This window comes from Physeter macrocephalus, chromosome 4 (genome assembly GCF_002837175.3).
Source record: "Physeter macrocephalus isolate SW-GA chromosome 4, ASM283717v5, whole genome shotgun sequence".
Lineage (NCBI taxonomy): Eukaryota > Metazoa > Chordata > Mammalia > Artiodactyla > Physeteridae > Physeter > Physeter macrocephalus.
Window position 1 is genome coordinate 3,383,173 of NC_041217.1, and position 20,411 is coordinate 3,403,583.

Below are 20,411 nucleotides of genomic sequence, written 5' to 3' on the forward strand. Positions count from 1 at the left end.
CCTGCGAGTCCGGAGCCTGTGCTCCGCAACGGGAGAGGCCGCAACAGTGAGAGGCCCGCGTACCGCAAAAAAAAAAAAAAAAAAAAAAGTGATATATGTTGCCTCTAGGTAGACAAACTTACCACATGATGGCTTTTGTGTAGTAGGAGGAGCTGTAATGGAAAAAAAAGAAAATGCAAATTATTAAAATTGCATTTTAGAATACCTCTGCTCTAGTCATTCCGAGGAAGGGTGGTTTACAATGTTTCATCTTCATAAACTATAGAATCTACCGAATTAGGTTTAACAGATAATGCAGAGTTTGCAGTGCCTGTTCGCATGTTTGGATCTCAAAACGTCAAAGGTCGAAAACCAACAAGCTAGTTCTATAAGACGTTTTCATGAATTTACCCAAGAAACACAACTGTGATGATACAATATTAAGACTTTGGGGCACACGTCTGATTATGGAATGTTGACGTGGTTGACTATTTACGCAGCCAGAAGTATTTTAAAAGTCTTCCTGCCCTTGATTAGTCTCAAGATAGGTTTATATGATTATAACCCCTGGAAAGTTCAGTTTACTCCTTTGTTTACAAAAAATAAAAAATAAAATCAGAAAATAGGCAAGGGCTGCTTCATTGTCTGGTTTAACTTTTGTAAGCTCTTTGCCCATATATTAAATCCAGGGTAACACATTGTTCTGTCCACCAACTGAGACCTATCTTGTGTGAGCATATGTATTTAACTGAAGAGTTGGATGGAAATGGGGTTTGTGGAAGCTAATCTGGTCTTTGAGATGGAGAACTTGTAGGGAGAATAGTGTCCTGGCGGGCTCTGAATGGCTGACCCATAGCAGACTCTACCACCTCCTGGACGTTCGTTCCCTGCATGGAGCCCCCCACCTCTGTCTCCACGTCCCACGTGTGTGTCTGGGGCTCTGCGATCACTCCTCTCGCACTGACCTCTTGGAACAGAGAGCCCCACCGAGAGAATTGTTCTTTTTCATACCAACACCGAAACCCACTCTTAGAAGTCCTAGTATAGCTGGTCATTTCTACGAGTTTTCATAGAGTACACAACTCTTGGGGTGTGCTACAACCATGATGTAAGAGGTTATCACAGTAACACCGGCCCTGATCTCATCGGCTGTTGCACCGCGGAAACTGATCAGTGTTTTGGACTAACTGCCCTTCCACAGCCCTCAGGATTAGAACACTCAATTGAACTTCTTGAAGAAAGAGCCCAGGGTGGAGCCAACGGAAGACCCTTCAATGAGCATGTCCAAAGCACGTGGTGGTGGCATGACTGCATGACTGGGGGTCGGTTGTCACCTGTTGTGAGATTAGTTGTAGAGATCATGCTTTCTGCAGGGGTCGGAGAGGATGGTGTAGTGGACGTGTTGAGCACATCTGAAAGGAAATGAACAGAGGGTCACAGTTAATGAGTTTGTCCTATCGAGGGTGGAGGGGAAAACTTTTTAGCAAAGATGATTTCTTAACTGAAACTTTGCTAGAGGCTTCCTCCTCGTTTGAACCGACACTTGCTTGTTTTTAAAATAAGAAAGTGAGTCAAAGATTTGTCTACACGTGGCCCTTTAGGATGACTAAGAGTGCAAACAATTGGAACTAGACATTGTATACGTTGAGAAGAAACTATTCATTCCTTAGTATAATTCTGACATGTGCAATCTCCCCCAAACTATCTCTCATCCGGTTACAACTATCCTTCTTTTAATTACTAACAAGGATACCCGTTACCCTTTTGTACTATTCAGTTCATACCAGGCTTTTTACATATTCCATCTTTTCCTATCAGTCTTATGAAATGAGTGTTATTATACCCATTTTTACAGAAAGAAAAGCTGACACCCAGAAAGTCTAAGTAACTTGTCCTCAAGTCAACTGGAAAGTTGAAGAGGCTGGATTTGATCTCAGGGCTATAGGACATTAAAGTTTGTTATCTTTCTTCTTCACCGTGAACTTTTATAATATAAATAATAAAATAAAATATGCCCATAGAAAGCTTACTGGTAAGGTTTTTGTTTCTGTTTTTTTTTCCTAATTTAGTATCACTGTGTGAAAATTTGTAAAACAGGAAACCCACAGTCATATTTGGTGTGAAATAAAAGAGCTGCATGACAGTTTTCAAGTTTCCATTTCATTATCCAGAACCTAAAACACCTAGAGCATCACAGTCAAACCTGAGGCATTGTCTTGGGTGGTCGAGTTGGAGATGCGTGCAGGTGAGGAAGTGGGACGGCTGAGTGCAGGGCTGAGAGTGGTTACTGGTGGGAAAGCTGTGTCTGCAGGCAAGGTGCTGGGTGTAGTCCTCTCTCCTGGAGCCCCTGCAATCACAAAGGCCATCAGCATTCCTGCCCCACAAGGGCAGGGGCCACACAGCCCACAGAGGCATGTTTATTAATAGAGGCTAAGGCCAGGGCTTCCCTAGTGGTGCAGGGGTTAAGAACCTGCCTGCCAAGGCAGGGGGCACGGGTTTGAATCCTGGTCCAGGAAGATCCCACATGCCACGGAGCAACGAAGCCCATGTGCCACAACTACTGAGTCTGTGCGCCACAACTACTGAGCCTGCACTCTAGAGCCCACGAGCCACAACTACTGAGCCCACATGCCACAACTACGGAAGCCCATACACCACAAATACTGAGCCCATGCTCCACAACCACTGAGCCTGTGCTCTAGAGCCGGCGAGCCACAACTGCTGAGGCCACATGCCACAACTGCTGAGCCCACGTGCCACAACTACTGAGCCCACGTGCCACAACTACTGAAGCCCACGTGCCTAGAGCCCGAGCTCCGCAACAGGAGAAGCCACTGCAGTGAGAAGCCCACGCACCGCAACGAAGTGTAGCCCCCCGCTCGCTGCAGCTAGAGAAAGCCCATGCACAGCAATGAAGACCCAAGGCAGCCAAAAATAAATTTAAAAAAAAAACCACTTTAGAGGCTAAGGCCGGGCAGTAGACACTCAAGCACTCCTGCTACCTCACAACCTACGTGTCTACAAAATGGGATGAAAAATAACACGGCTTATGGGAGAGATGAGTTGAAACGCAGACACCTCAGAAGCTATGTAGCTTTGGCATCGCAGCACACATTTTAAAAGTATCTGGGACCTCGGGAGAAAGCGTGGACTGCCCAGCGAGGCCAAGCCTCCTGGCGGGGGGCTGCCTTAGGCAATACCGAAAATGCACAGAGTGGGTGCCGCTGGCTGGCGCAGGCACCACAGAGATGGACGTGAGCTCTGCGGGCAAAAGGCTGCTGCGGTGAGGTTACCGTAAGAGGAACTGCCGCCCGGCCCTGCCAAGCGCCGTGGGTGCGGTGCATCTCTCTGGGGCGGGATCCCTGAGTGCAGGTGCTTCCTTCCGATTTTCTGAAAATAGAGCTGAAGGGGATCCCGCCCGTGCAGTTGCTGAACTGGAGGATTGTTTTCCTTCCAGCTGAAGGTCACGATGCTACCTTCCCCGTGGAGGATCCCCTTGCCAGGAGAAAGCAAACTGGTTTAGAGCCCAGGAACTTCCCGCTATATTGGCGGCATCTCCTTCGTTTCCGATTACAGATGAGCTAGTGGGTATAGAATCAAGGGTTGTCGCCGATAAAAGCCCACACTGTATTTGGTCAGGACTTTTCACTGTCAAGGTTCAAAGCACCCACCGCACGTCACATCTTTCCTCCCACGCACAGGCGCCACACCCAGAATCACAGCACAAGGGAGCAACGTGTATTCACTGGGTGCCAACTAGGCCCCTAGCACGATGCTCGAGGTCCCGACAGAAGCCAAAGAAATGGGGCTAGAGCTCCTAGTTGAGTTTTGTGTGCTTATTTCACTGTCACGATCCCTGGGGTCACCGGTTCAACGGTATGAGGTGGGTCCTGCATCTGCAGCCAGACGCTCAGTGTTTCGGCCGAGTGACGCACGCGTGCGGGTCCCCCTGAGGGCTCTGACGCGAGCCCTCAGGCGCCCTCCAACCACACACATCCATGCCGCTAGGACTGAACATGCATCTACTAAATTTTGAGTTTGGCTTCTCAGCTCAGTCTTCAAAAACCACTGAACCCCAAATCTAACTAAACCGCAGAACAGGATGAATAACTTAAACATCAGTTCCTCAGGTCGGGATCCTCAGTGGAAGCCTCCCACAGAGCCTGGAGAAGATGCATTTTTTGGTAATCCTTTTAAAAAATAATGGTAGGCACACAGCTGGCCCGCTGCAAATTTTGAAATCAGCTAGGCCTGACTTTAGCCTCTTCCTCCACATTGTTGTCTACTCGCTGCTTCACTAGCTCATTCTCTCTGCCCCTCCCCAAGGTCCCTGGTCCTCACGCCATTCTGAGCTCTCCCACCCTCACCCTCTACACATCCCCGACCTTCCGTCTTCATAGGAAAACTACTTTCCCTGGTTTAGTAATCTCAGCGATGGCTTAGGAGCGACCGTTACAATTTGAACGAGGTTAATTAATCCTAATAGATTTTTAATTCGTGGAATTAGCCACCGGGAGAGGAAGAAGTCCTTGATGGGGCAAAGCAGACTAAATTGTGTGACAACCAGCCTCCCAGGTCAACCCTCCTTAGCTTTTTCCCAGATCCTTCCCATCCACAGCTTCTGTGGGTTTGCTAAAAGCTCCAGATCTTTTTACTGCTGTTCCCATGGCAGCCAGAGTGAGTGAAACGGTGCAGGGAAACGAGGGCAGCTCTTTTCCCAGCTGTTTAAGCTTCCTGGATTGCCTGCCATGATTTTTATGCCGAAGGAGCAGTCTTAATCCTTCAAAATAATAATTATTCTCTCTGATACACTTGGCTTCCTGGTTGGAGCCATACTTAAAGCAAGGCCACTTCACTGCCAGGCTCCCCATTCATATCTTTAATTTTCAGTCACTCAGGTCACTAAGTGTCTACATGTGGCTGTGTGCATTTGTAACCTGAGAAACCTGCTTGCTTTTTAGGATGAAAAGGGGCACCGTGAACTAATTAGACACCGGTTTTGGAAAGACCAGGGAGGGGATATTTTGCAGTTTTTATAAATAGAGATGCTGAACTGAAAGAATCTTGATGTTTGAATGGAGAATATGAGCATCTATTTTTTTTTCAGTCTTTTAAAACCGATGTATTTGTGGTTATAACTTCTCAGTGCCCTTTATTGATAATGCACCCATTCTACTCTTCACTGTTTTGTTTAGGTAGGAGGTCTTTAAGGAAAGAATCCGTGCATGTATTCTTTATTACTAGCAAGACGTTTTCACTGCAGAATTATACTTGCCTAAAATAGACACAAACGTATAAAGCCCTGACTAAGCCCCTGAACAGGTTTTTCCTGTATTCTCATAATTCTCATTCTTTATCAATTCATCACTATTACAAGGACCTTTGTTAGGTGTCCTCTTGGAATAGGGGTAACTATGAAAGTTTGAAATTCCACATGCATCCACCAGCAAATGCTAAACGTGGAACAGTGCGGTTGGAGTCCCTCACTCCGTACTTAGACGGCGTTCATGCGCTCTTTGTATTTGCACAAGTCTGAAGGAGCCAGAAACTGGGCTTGACATTCCTGCCCAGAGCTGGCGTGAGTGCAGAGTGGCACCCGCGGGTCTGCGGGAGACGGCGGTGAGGCGTCTGTGCTGATTAACCTCTAAGGTGGGAAAGCGAGATCACTGTATCACTATCTCCCCACCGCAGGAGAAAATTTTAAATACCAGGAAGTTATAAGGGAGCAAACTGTTATTACAGGTTATCAAACTGTGAAACGGCCCAGTCTGTTCAAGTGCAAGCCTGCTCGTCTTGAAGTTCACCTGCCAGAAGGGTAGCACCTGCGTGCTCGTTTACACATCTCGGAGCCCGTCTGGGTTGATGCAGCCATAGGTGGCTCATGTTTCCAGGTGGCTTTTGTGACTTCCGAGTCACTATGAGCTTTTGGAATTCTCCGTCAACTCCACAACTGAAAGTGAGGACATTTCTTCGTACGCAGAATAAGCAAAGAATCCCCCAATATACAAGAATCTCTTACACGAGGAAAAGACCAGAAAAATGTGCGAGAGATGTAAGAGACAATGGCCAAATAGTATATGCGAGGTTGCTCATTATTATGAAAAAAATTTTAATGTAAATCAAAGCGTAAATCAAAATGAAAAATGTTTATCATACTGGCAGAGTTTTAAAAGATTCATAATAGCTAGTATCAGAAGTGATATGAGGAAACACACACTCACAGAATTATATGCTGACAGTCTGGAAGATAGACAACTTTTTAAGGAGCAGTGTTTGGGGAGAGTGTATTTTCGGTGTGTGTGTGTGTGTGTAATGCTTCTATAATGCTGTTTTGCAACATGCATACGTTAATTTTATAAAGATAATATTACAAAATTAAATTTAGTGTTATACATGTGAATGCTTATTGTAATAATTTTTTTAATTTTTGAAATGGTGTATATTATACTGTTACAAAGATAGATTGAGGCATATTTTTCCCCTTCATATATTAGTAAGCAAGAAAAATTTGATTCCATTCCATTCCACAGTATAAATCAACCATAAACATAAAATAAATAACACCTATAGGTTTTATCTCAGTAGAGAAGTGAAATATCACCAAGATTATTTTCCAGAAAAGAAAATGTGTTGTATTGTTTGAAAGCATAAGAAATTTTCCAAGCTAATTTTATCACTAGCACTATTGAGCCAGAGCAAGTTAGTTGTTTTTTTTTTTTTCTTTTTTCTTTTTTTTTTTTTTTTTTTTGCGGTACGCGGGCCTCTCACTGCCGCGGCCTCTCCCGTTGCGGAGCACAGGCTCCGGACGCGCAGGCCCAGCGGCCCCGGCTCACGGGCCCAGCCGCTCCGCGGCACGTGGGATCCTCCCGGACCGGGGCACGAACCCGCGTCCCCTGCATCGGCAGGCGGACTCTCAACCACTGCGCCACCAAGGAGGCCCGCAAGTTAGTATTTTTAAATAATTCATCCATATGTCCAATCTATTTCATTTTAAACCTTTTTGTCTCGCACTTTGCTTCATATGTAAATCTCTGGCTTTAACGTTTTCAGGGGAAAAAAATTGGGGAAATAAAAAGGTAGGAATGTTGTATGTGTGTATTTGTGCATGTGAGGTGAAATGTGGAAGCTTTGAAATAGAAAACTCTGTGTGATGTTATTGAGTCAATAAAAAAGTTTAGCATGAAAAGTTCTACCTAGCCATCGGTTCCCTCATCCTCACATTCCTGTTGTTAAAAGGAATTCAAACACTTGCAATGTTTAGATAGGTCCCAGCCACCTCCGCTGCCCTATGGTAGCAGGGAAAATGGGATAAAGATTAAATATACATTACCGTAATTGATATGAAAGGCACTGAACATTTATTCAACCACTTACCACAGCCAATAAAGTTCATCCGGATGGTACTCAAAACACTGCGTGTACCCATCACCCAGGAATGTGATGGTGTTGCCTGTGCTTGTGTTTCAAGTTAAGATTGATGACCTTATTGAACAAATATCTTAGGCTTTTTAAACAGAACATGTCTGTTAACCAGTTTCCCTCAGAAAGTGGCACACAGCACATTATTTAGGAAAAGGCAGAAACAAATCTCAGAATGGTCAGTTTATGTGCCAGATACACTTGTGGACCTAACATTAAACAGAGAACGAGTGGATCAGTGGTGTCCCTGGATTCTAGGAGCATCAGAGGTTTTCCCCAGCAGAAATACCACCCATGTCACTCTGATATTTTGCTACGAACAGGACCACATCATCTTAAATTCTACCATTGGGACTCACAACCCTAATTAAATATTTAAAAAAAAAAAAACAGTGCAAATATCCCTGGAAGAAATCCAAAGAGCAAAGCTGAATTATTAATCCTCAGTGTGGTTTTTTTAAAAAATAATAAATTGTCTGTCTCCAATAATTTTCTGATATTGAGGATCTGGGATTGAACCAAGAAAAATTCTACTTTGGGGTAAGAGCCGGGGAGTGCAAGACCAACAAAGACCTGAAAGAGGACACTCTGACCTCCCCGGGGCTACAGAAAACTTAGGTGATCAGGAACCAGGAAAATGATACAGCACGTGGGGATCAGAGGACTCCAAGAACCGCCGCTGTCCCCCCGTCAACACACCCTGATTTTACTTAGGGGGACTTCCCTCCCTCCCCTTCTCCCTAACAACAGGCTTCATGACTTTAGCCGGCCAATATTTCATTAACACCTAGATGGTCTACGTTTTACACACTTTAGTAAAATCTCACACGTAGAAACTGAACATAACTTAAACTGTTCTGATAACTTTAAAATTTGAAAAGAAAAAACAAAGAGAGACGAGTTTTTCCCTAATCCCGTCTCCGTTAAGATCGCTGCCAACCTGTCACAGCACTATCATTATCCCAAGAGCTCAGGGATGCTTCCGTGGTGGCACTTTCTGAGCTAGGAGGAGGCGTGGTCTCTGAGGAGTCATTTCCTCGTTCAGAGATGCTTGCGAGTGAGAATGCAGTGGTGTGAGCAGGTAAGGGGTCACCTGGAGGCAGAGTAGAGGACTCTTCCGTTGTGCTCAGTCCTGTCACATTCACGGGAGATGGAGGGGGGAGAAAATAAACATGTGAGTCACACCCTGAATCATATCATCTGAGCCAGCTAACTCCCCAGCCCGTTACTGCACGGACGTAAATATACCTACCTATACTTGTGTATATACACACACACCATACAGATATGAGTTATGGTGTGTGTGTGTATATGGGGTGTGTGTATATTTGACAATGCGTACACATGTATGCACATGCATATGTACAAATATAGTTGCATCCAGAGGGCTAGATGGACTATATAGACTTAGACAGAAAGCAAGCTGCAGAACAGGGTCTAAAGGTGGAAATGGGGAAATGAGGTGAAAGCAGCTATTCCCGGCCCTCTTCTCACTTCACTGGTGTATTCTCAACTGTCCAAAGCAATTGGGTTCAGAAGGGTGAAACACCAGGCGTAAAGATGATTAAAAGAAATTGTGAAAGATTGATCAACGAAGAAAAGAATAAAGAAAGATAAAGTTGGAAGGGGATTATTAGGAGGGCTAGCATTCCAGGAGAAGAAAACGAAAGACAAGAGTTCTAGACGCACACACTGATTTTTTTTCTTAATCAATCAAATTCAAACAAAGCAAAGACCAAGCAAAAGACTGGAAAACAAAATTCACAAACAAGTATACAGATGACCCAAGTCTACAAAAATGTTTTTTTCATGATAACCAAAGAAACACAATTTGAGATACTGATATAACTTTTTCCCCAGTTTCAGTTCACTTCAGGAAAAAGAAAACTGTGGCAAGAGAGAAGAAAACTGTAGCAAGGGCGTGGTGAAGCAGGTCTGTGCACAGCTGAGATGAGCACACGAATGGAAAAACCTGCCTGCAGAGCAAATGAGCACCATGTACTAAAGGCCTTTACATTTGTGTGTCTCTTATTCAGAAAGTGGATTTCTTTATCTCAAAGAATGGGAAAGTACACCAGTTTAAAAAAAGAAACATGTTGTGCTCTCTGAATATTAGGATTATGGAGGTGCATTTTTTTCTGAATTTTCTGTTTAACATGTGTTTACTTCTATGAATAGCAAATTTTGTTTTGCAATATCTGATTAATAAAAAATTGAGTTATATCACACAAGCATTTTAATTAACTCAGTTCACTAAGATTGGACAAGTGAGAATGGCACAAATATGGGAAAAGGGAGAGAACGGGGGGCGAATCAGAAAAGGAACAGAAGTGCTAAGAAGAGCAGAACTAAGAACGGAAATGGAAGATCACTGAGTAGAGAATTAAGAAATGGAAACGTGTACACGTATAACTGATTCACTTTGTTATATGGCAGAAACTAACACACCATTGTAAAACAATTACACTCCAATAAAGATGTTAAAAAAATAAAAAAATAAAATAAAATAAGAAATGGAAACAGAAACTACACAAGGAAGTCCCAGCTTTATTCATTAATGTTGAAGGTGATGTGAAATCCATTTGTACTAAGTACCCGTAAAACCCATGTGAGCTGCATGGAATTGCCTCGACGTCAGTGTACACGAAAGATCACAGAACTATTCTGTGATTACAGAAATCCAGAGAGATAGGACAGCTGTTATATGTGTTCTTTTCCAAAGAAAAATTCCAATCCCTAAAATTTCATAGCCTAATAACTCACAAATAAATGTTTTTATTAACAAACTTTTACCCATAATTACATGTCAACATGTTCAACCAAGTAACAAGCAAGTGGTGCCTTCCTGTCTTCAGCGTCAAATCCTAAATCTAACTTTAGTGTTCTCTCATCGTTACAGTATATACTGAGTAAAAGGAGGGGAGGTGGGTTGGTGGGAGAGACTGGAGGGAGACAGGGATGGGGAGAGAGAGAAGATGGAAGGGTGGGAGGAGCTTAAAATTCTGTCCAATAACATTTATTCACATTCAACATTATAGACGAGCAATTATTCGTTTTTCGTTTTCAGGTTAAACTAGTTTTGGTGTCGGCAAAGTTCCAATGATCCCATTTGCTTTGAGGAAACTGTTGCAACTTTCTCCCTTTGTCACCCCCTCCACGCTTTTGCTAGATTTGAATTCCAAAGAGGGAAAATCACTGCAAATATCTCATATAACAGTGCTTTACTGTTTTGAAGAATAGCATTCCTAAGGATTACTTCCAGTCAAGGGCAAATTCAATTCATGGTGTGTGAAGAAAGGGTGTTTGGAGAACCACCCTCCACCTAGAAGCCTTAACATCCTTGCAGACTTTCTAAAGCTCCATGCACATTCCCTCACTTCATAAATAAGAACTGAATTTAGGATGAGAAAACATGCTTCAGTTGCCAATTCCACATTGCCCCTGTGCTCCCACTTTGGAGAGATACTGGTTTCCACTGATCACATTCTCCTTGGCAGTATTTGGGGGAGAACGTTCTGATTTGCGTTGGGGGCAACTATTTTAACTTACCTGATTTCACCATTTGCGGGCTTGTTGTGATCGAGTCTGGGCAGAGATCAGGACACTCTCTCAATAAGGAAAGGGTCACCTACTGTTTTAAACCTTCAGTCCCCTTTCTACTCCCTCCTATTCCCCTTCTGCAAAAGTAACCTGTTTCTATGGTTGAGATGAATTTACTCTTCTGTAAAAGGTGGAGATGCTGAGTTGCATGTCTTTAGGTGGCATAAACCAATCACAATCTGCTATGCATCAATGACTTTAATATATTTATAAAACCTCTCTGCCATGGTAGAGTTTCTTTAATAATCCACTTCTCAGAATATTTTGAATGTGCCTCATTAGAACTGTGCATTATAATTGTTAAATCAAGGTTATCTTAAGGGCTTTACTTATCTTCTTAATGCATAATGTCAACCATATGATTAATCAGGACATCAATAATATATTTTCAGTAACAATATCATTTAAGTGGTGTAATTTATTTTTAACCAGATCTAATTTTTCTCTCTTCTTTGACACTTGATATATGTGAATTTATTGTCAGCATCTTCATTGCTTAAATTTACCTCAGGATTAGGACACTTGTTAAGACAATTCAATTGTACAATCGAATTTGGAAATGATTATTACAAAATATCTCAATATTGTCCAAACTTTTCTCTTGCAGGAATTTATATAGATATATAAAGTTATGTTTAGAATTCTAATTTCTCATATAGTTCCTTAACTATGAAGTTTTGCAATCTAACTAAAATAAACTGATTTATTTATAGTGGTAAAATTTAAAAAGAGATTGGAAACCTGCTATGTGATTTACTGTCAGGTGTAAGAAAAGTTATAATTTATACACAATAATACATCTACAAATAAAAATATGTTCAGGTAGTTATCAAACTTTATATCTTACAAGGAGGACTGTTAAGAACAAGAGAATGTCAAGGACTATTCATGATTATAAAGTTGTCCTTACAAAACGATTTCACTAGAAAATAATAGAAAATTCTATCAATGTTAAATATATAAACTTGGCAAGAGTAAGTAAAATGTAAATACCTTGAGTGGAAGGAATGGTGTCTTGTCCTGCAAAAAGGAAAACAAACATCTCTTAGAAAGTTTCAAACTTCATACATACATATGTAAATATAAGTTAGATTTATGTGTATATATATATATGTATATACAAACAGCATCCCTATGTTAATTCACATTCACAAAGTGACAATTTTCAGTACATTTTACCCCAGTGAAACCATAGTCCTTCTCTTAATATCATGCTTACAAAGCCCAAGTATGTCAAAACTATGCTATTAGTTTTTGAATTCTCAGGTAAAATAAAAATAATAGAAAAAAAAGAGAGCTTTGGAATTAATTTCAAGTCTGCAAAAGACTTTGAAAAGACTTCTGGAAAATTTTTCCCAAATGCATTCTTTTATTGAGAAGATGATTATTGATTGAGTACTTACTATATTCTAGACATTATGCCACATTCTAGGATAAAATATGATCCAGTTATAGAAATTCTCTGCCCCCAGTGAGCTTAGTTCAATGTGAGATATAGAACAAAAAAAAGAAAAGAGAGAAAGAAAGAAGGAAGGAAGAAGGAAGGAAGAAAGAGAAAGAAAGAAAGAAAAAGAAAGAAAGAAAGAAAAAGGAAGGAGGAAGCAAGGAAGAAGAGAGAAAGAAAGAAAGAGAAAGAGAAAGAAGGAAGGAAGAAAGAAAGAAAAGAAAGAAAGAAAGAAAGAAAGAAAGAAAGAAAGTAAGAAAGAAAGAAAGAAAGAAAGAAAGAAAGGAAAAGAAAGAAAGCCATACAGTGTGATGACAGATGAGAGGAAAAGTGATACAGAAACAAATATGAGGATCACCTAATTCAGACTCCCAGAGTTGGTTGTTGGCTGGTGGAGGAGGTGTTAGAGAGGGTTTCATGGGTACATTTAGTCTGTGACCTAAAGGATTATGGACAGCTACCTTAGTCCTAGAATAAGAAGAAGTTGGGATTTATCTTGCAGGCTTTAGCCATCGGCAAGAGGTGTTAAGGGGAGGTCTAATGGAGAAGCATTTCAATTTTCGATCAGTCTTGTTACGAAATGGAAGATAGATTATCAGAAGGCACAGCTGGGAACAGGAAAATGAGGAGACTTAAAGAAAAGCATATGAGAAGGATGATGTCCTACATGAGGAAAATTGTACCCACAACTCAAAAAAAAACGGGATTCATGAAACACTTAGGAAGTAGTCATCAAGGTTTTGTAAATCTTTGAATGTGAGGAAGGAGGAGGATGAGGAGGAGTAATTGGAAAGACATTCAAGTTGGTAACTGGACATCTTAGTGAACTTCAGTAGGTAGACTGTGGACGCTTTCACTGAGTGAAAGAAGAAAGGAAAGCAGGTGGGAGAGGAGCATCTGATACGCCTGAGACTTCTGTGTGAAAACGCTTAGCAACGTTATATGTGGAGGTGAGCAGCTCAGGCTATACATCTGGGCTGAGGCTGCAGATCAGCATATAGACGGATATTACAGCTGTGGAGGTGAAGATTCCAAGTCATATAAAAGAGGAGCATCCAGGATAGAACGCTAAAGGTTAATGTTGAAGGAGAGCCCAGCAAAGGCGACCTAACTTTCCATGCAGGGGGGAGACCGAAGTCAACAAGACTTCAGAGCAAGGGTTGTTTCAAGAAGGAAATGATTGAACTAAGATGAGTACTAACATAGGTCACCGGATTGATCACTAGGGTCTGTGGGAATGTTGGGAAAACCGGCTTTATTGGCGTGATGGGAACTGGATTCCATCCACATGGAGTAAGACGTGGATCCAGCCACCATCTTAGTAAGTGACAATTAAATAAAGAGATCATAAAGTTCTCCCCCAGATGACAGTCAACTCACCTTGTGAAGGGCAGTAAGCATCAGATGGAAGTATGGGTGGGTGAGTATTTAAGGTACTTCCTGCCCTGAGATTTTATTTTCTGAGAACAAACTGATCTGAAAAAACGCTCTCCCCTCAGAAGCACCATCAGAGGTATATGACCCAGTATTCTTCAATCACATTTCCTGGCTTATTCCTCAAAATAAAATGTATTTTTGTATCTTATATATGTATATGTAAAATATATATTATATAAATATGTGTAATTATTAAAATATATTTTTAAAAATATATAAAATACTTTATTTTCTTATTATAGTTCTCTATGTTTTCTTTCTTTTTTAAAATTTATTTTATTGAAGTATAGTTGAGTCTACTTTTTCTTAACCATTCATACTTTTGTTTTCAATTTATATTATTTGCATTTTTGTCCCTCCTCTTTAGTCAGCTTTTATCTATCTATCCCATATAAAATGACTTTTTTAAAGTTTTTATCTTCCTGTTAATAGTCTTCCCTTTCCTCTCATTTATTCTTATTTCCTTCTAAATAAAGTTCTTAGAATTGTGTTGATTTGTAAAAAAAAGTAATAAGAGAAATAAAATATCAGCATATCAGTAACTAACATCCTGTGTTTTAAGTGAAGAAAAAATAGCCCTCGTGGTAATTGTTCATAAAGAATTTAGCATATTGCCACATTCAAAATATTCAAGTTAGTTTAAGTGTATGAACACGTTTCATAGAATACACCCCTCTTCTTCATCTGAGATATATATAAGGTTTTAAGTATCTAAAACTATTCTGATGTGCCGCTTCTCGGTATAAACACTTAAATTCTTGGAACTTCAGACAAGTTCATTTGATTCAGTCAGGTCCAAGAAAGATGTATTGTTTTGCTGACATGCTATTAGCGGCTACTTTTGAACATGATGAAGGCATGGTCCTTTTCCCTGGAAAAGCTCATAACCCATAAGACATAGAGATAGAGATAGAGATTTAATCTTCAGTGGTCTGCAAAGACATTTAAGTCATAGATGTCCTTTATTATGACTAATAAATAAAATCCCGTCCACCTGAGGTCAGCAAGAATCACACAAGATGAGGATGGGGAGGAAGAGAAGAAGCTTTGGCTACATAGCAAAGAGTCTTGCGTATAATATGTGGTCCACAAGTCATTGCTGAATGATTCTGAACGTGAGTAAATGCAAGGGAGAAATCAGACCTGAAAACAACAGCTATGGAACAAAACCCAAGAGCGAACGTTAGAGACTAGGTAAGGAGACTGAATTTTTTCCTGAGTGACGGAATCCATTAATATAGAGGAAAAATCAAATAGTAGATTTGGTGACAGAGAAAAGAGAAATCTTAATGGTACCCATACTAGCTCCATCACTAATTCCACAGACCACTATAATCTATTGTTCTAATCTATTAATTTTTTGCCACTGAAATACATAACACAAATGACATAGAGCATTTTATAATGAGGAATTATAATTTATCACATATTTATTGTGGACATGAGAAAAGAAATGATGGGACAATGAGGAAGCCATTTCTTTTTCTCCTAAGAACTATGAATACTAGAATAAATATGCTAGAAATGTTTCCAACCAGTAGACCACTTATCAGGCCACATTTGTGTCAAATGCCCCAGCGATACTCATTTAATTCCAACTGGTTCGAAAAATGCATTTCTTTAAAGGAAATAGGCGATGTTCAGTATTTTAGTCTAAGTTTGGAAAAGGAGAGCAAGGAAAGTTACCAAAATGAAGAAGACAGTTACTAGAGATTTGTCTTTTTTAAAGAACATTTCAGAAACAATATTTTATTACTAATTGCTAATGTGTACTGAGCGTTTACTGGGTACCAGGCGGTACGCTAGGCCTTTTGCTTGTATTTTCTTTCTGAAGTATCAAAGCAACCCTCAAGAGCTCAGAGAAGACGGATGTCTTGACCGAGCTCTCAGGGCTGGTCCAGGCTAGCCAGGGCTTGACCCCGAGCCCGTCTGACTCCGCAGGCCATCTCTCCACCCTCCGGCATCCTGCTTTCCCCATCAACTTGGCCCTCTAGCCTTTCTCTCCATTTGACCTTTCAGCCAAGAAATTCTTTTAGCCAGTGTTTTAGGTTCCATAGGGATCAGTGTTTATGAAAAGCTCAGAAGCTGAGTAAAAAAGCATCTTAATCAGGATCGGACCTCAGAGTAAATGACTCATAGTGTTACAAAGGCTAAAATAAACTTGACCCTAAACAGAGACATTCAGACTAAATTATAGTTTGCTAAGTGAATGCTCTCTGTATGGTACAGACCAATACCAGAAAATTCAGGGGCGTGTCAATTTAACTTACTACAGGATATTATTTTGACAGGAAAGGCAACCCAACAACAGTAGCATCGACAAAAGAATTACAACTCACACATCTCTTGTTTAGCTGTGAAGAGGCTTCTGGAGCTTGGGAATAGAATAATAACATATCTTTACATCTATATATCTATAAGTTATCTATCTCTACCTATATCTACATATTTCTGGTCTAATCATGGTCTCCTATCCAACATTGCCCCAAATCCTTTAACCTTCAATGCAACAAAATTCAGCATCCATGGAAAACAACATAATATCTAAACATTGATCACACTCCCTCTCTTCTCTGTTCCTGTTTATTTCCCATAAAAGCTTCTCAAATTGAATATGCATTTTCTTTTCTATCCATTTATCTCAGAAGCTGAATCTAAATTCATCCACTGAGTGATTTTTAGTGTATTAAAACACAGATGCTTATGTTTTATTTCATTTTCTTTATAGAGTATTACACACACAGAGCCTTCTATCTTTTTGAAAGACAATCCCAAGCCCTCAGCAACACAGTTTATACTCAGTGTAAGACTAAAACCGCTTGTTCTCATGGTCACAAAGTCCCTGTAAGCAGATTTGCAGTCCCTGAAACACTTTTAGTCAACATGATAAGTCATGTGAAAATTATTTAGGCACTCAAAAAATAGGACAGAGGCACTTGAAAATAAAATTTTACAAATGTAAGCCATTCCCAAATGTAAGCCAACATTTTTAAGAAAACATTCAGGCACTACAGCAATGTAACTGGAAATGACACTTTCATTTCAATAAGCTATATCCACTAGACTACATACATTTTAAAAAAATATTTCAATTAGTTTTCAAAAGATCAAAAAATTAACTACAATTGGGAAAGTAGGAACACATATAAAGACAATCTACGTGAAATAGACTAGTTATAAATCTAAGTAATATCTAAAGGACATATCCAGCTTCCAAATAATCTGCTGACTTTTATATTAATGTACACTGACAAATACTTCTGCAGAGACTGTCTCTCCACACAAGATAAAGTAGCGGATGGGAACTCCCTGGTGGTCCAGTGATTAGGATTCCCCGCTCTCACTGCCAGAGGACCCAGGTTCAATCCCTGATGGGGAAACTAAGATCCCACAAGCCCCGAGGTCTGGCGAAAAATAAACAAAAACAAAAAACCAACAAACAAAAACATGGTAAAGTAGAGGATGGGTGAAGTTACTTAAATATTTAGAGGAGACAATATTACCATATGTCTGCATAATTTGCCAATGTCTCATCACACTTTGTAATTCTTCAAGTGATTTCAAGTGTCCGTTGCATTTCAGACATTATCAGAATGTTAGCAAAAATCATAGACAGAAGGGACTGTGCTGAATTCTCATCACCAAACAGGAAGACCTGATGAGACGGGTTGTATGAGGTATTTAACTATGTCACGATATACCCATTTGGCTGCTGGGTTTGGTCAAAGAGGGATCTGCTCGGCCAGCGGAGTTAATGTGGTTACCTCTGCTGTTTGATGTAGGTGGACTGTCTTTATACCCAAGTTTATGTATGACTAGAAGGCAATCATCTACTGAGAGTGGAGTCAAACAGACCTGGAAAAGCAAACAAAACATCTGCCTAAAGCACTTAATAACTATGTACAATAAATACCTATTTAAAATTAGGAGACTGTATTAATATAAATAGCATTACAATATGGGTAGACATTATAGGCGAACAATGCTGGGAGGGTGTGGAAGACAGGTAAAGAAAAATATGTGAAATAGCGGCAGGAATTAGGAGGTCACAGGCTTAGGGTGTGACAGTAAAGAGAAGGTGTCAGGATTTCTCAAAGTGTGAACTGCATTGAATGGTCTCTTAGATTCTACACACACATCGCATCCAATAAATATAATAAAAGAGAGCACTGTTATATATCTTGTGTTTCTATATATTATCCTTTGACTTTTACTCCTCTGGGGATAATATTTTCTACACCATTTTTTAACGTACGTAAGTGCCCGTTTTCATTATTTAGACAAAGGACTATTTAGAAATCTTCCAGTAGGTGGCACCATAGCACCAAAAATCTGCAAATCATGTCCCAGCGTTGTAATCCCGCTGTTGCGAATCACCCATGGAATTGACTAGGCACTTTAAACAAATGAAAATGCAGTGAACAGACCACTTGATCTTCAGAGCTGTGTTATTCTAACACGTGTCTTGTTATTGAATTTACCTTTCCCGATATGTTTCTTTTACCACTCGAACTGTTCAAGTGATTGCAAATCAAAGCTACCTTGAAGCTGCACCCCTAAGTCCCACATCAGAGATTTCAGCAAAAACTAAGAATCAATTGAGTGAAAATGACATTTCAAAAGACATGCTTGGGCTTTGAATATCAACTGTTCCCATCACCACCACCACCCTGACCCCCCACTTCCTCAAAAGGAATGGAGCACCATTTCCAAAGGGAATTAAATCTGTCTAGCTCAGCAAATCTAAGAAAAGTACAAGGACAAGAAGGGTGAAACAGAAGAGATGAAATAAATGCTGATTTTCAGCATCCAGCCTAAAATGAATGGTCTCATGTTTTGAAGGTTGAGAATGCACACCTGACCTCCATAAACATAAAGGCAATACAAAAACGGAAAAAGCAAATCAAGACAGAAAACACGGGTTAACTAAAACAGATATGTATGGTTTTCCTTGCTTCCTAAGGCAGGATACTAATAAAGCAGATAAATAAAAATCAAAGGATTCTACCTTTCCTTATTCTGTAAATGTGACATATGGTCCACACACAGCAAATCCAATAAATGCACCAAATTACTAAGTAATCTGTGGAGTAAGCCCTTTGTGCAAATGACAAACAAAGCATTAGCTGGATTTCAGAGAATCACAGGAAGTAGTCTTTCCTTCCCTCTACCAGTAAATATAATAATTATAGCAAGAGTTTTCTGAAATGTTATGTATCAGACACCATGCAAACCTCTTTACATGTTTGTGCCCTTAATCATCCCAGCAAGTCAATGAGTTAGCAATTACTTTTCCTATTTTATAGGGAACAAAACTGATACTTCAAGGAGCTTGACCAGTCACAAACCTAGGAAGTGGTAGGTGTGAAGGAGTCTATCCAATACTAGTTTTCTTATGCTTCACGCAGGATTTGTGTTAAAACGTTGCTCATATTGTTATAAGTGCCCGGAGTCCTGTAGATAAGATAGTTGCCGCTGACCACCAGAAAATAATTTTAGACGTTTCAACTGGTATAGAAACAAAGGATTTTAATATCCATTGACATGTAGCTCCTTTGATAGATAAGGAAACTAAGGCTCATTGAGTTTAAATGCCTTTCTGATTTCATGCAATTTAGCAAGACCCGTGACTTATAAGCTCCATCAATTACGACAGAATTTCATCATACCTATTGGGGAACCTCACTCGTAAATACAATGGGCTTCCAAGAAACTTAGACTGAAGCCTCTAAGAAGAAGGACAGAGACCAAGAGAAACAGAAGACAGATCTGGGAGAAACAAGACCGTTCAAGGAGAACACAAACCACTAAAACCAACTATAATTCGTCTTCTCAGAAATGAGACAACATTGCATCCATGAACACAGCAAGGGGTATTAAAAAGCAACATCCCAAGAAGAAGAAAGGATACTGGCTAAAATCTTTGGAAAAAAGAAAAAGAAACTGCAGAACAACAGACAATACCATTTAGAAATGGTGAAATATCATTGTGTTTGTGTTTGCTTCCGGAAAGATGGAGGATGAGGAGTAGGATGGGGGCAAAGGATTGTCTTACTATAGAACTGACAGTCCTATGTAAACTTTCCACACACACACACACACACACACACCACACACACACACACACACACACTTGAATAAAAACACAAATAAGAAAGATAGGTATCAATTTGTGAAATTCATTTAAGGATAAATAAGGCAAATGCACATGGCCTTGGAGTGGAATAAAATGTTAAAATTCTTAATTTTTTAAATACAGCAATCATACCTAGCTATCTAGAGGTTGTCATACTGAGTGAAGTAAGTCAGACAGAGAAAGACAAATATCATATGATATCGCTTATATGTGGAATCCTAAAAAGTGGTACCAAAGAACTTATTTACAAAACAGAAATAGAGTCGCAGATGTAGAAAACAAACTTATGGTTATCAAGGGGGAAAGAGGGTGAGGGAGGGATAAATTGGGAGATTGGGATTGACACATACACGCTACTGTATATAAAATAGATAATTAATAAGGACCTACTGTGTA

General features: G+C 40.1%; 1 protein-coding gene across 1 annotated transcript in view; it reads right to left on the bottom strand.

Annotated features, from left to right (window-relative positions):
• PTPRC (protein tyrosine phosphatase receptor type C) overlaps positions 1-20,411 on the bottom strand; it is a 119,392-nt gene that overhangs the window by 56,621 nt on the left and 42,360 nt on the right. Inside the window, exons 3-7 of the mRNA XM_024130585.3 lie at positions 11,992-12,018; positions 8,339-8,530; positions 2,183-2,326; positions 1,314-1,391; positions 123-152 (exon numbers count right to left, since the gene is read on the bottom strand). Of these exons, the coding sequence (XP_023986353.1) occupies positions 123-152; positions 1,314-1,391; positions 2,183-2,326; positions 8,339-8,530; positions 11,992-12,018 (471 nt within the window). The remainder of the gene's footprint in view (positions 1-122; positions 153-1,313; positions 1,392-2,182; positions 2,327-8,338; positions 8,531-11,991; positions 12,019-20,411) is intronic.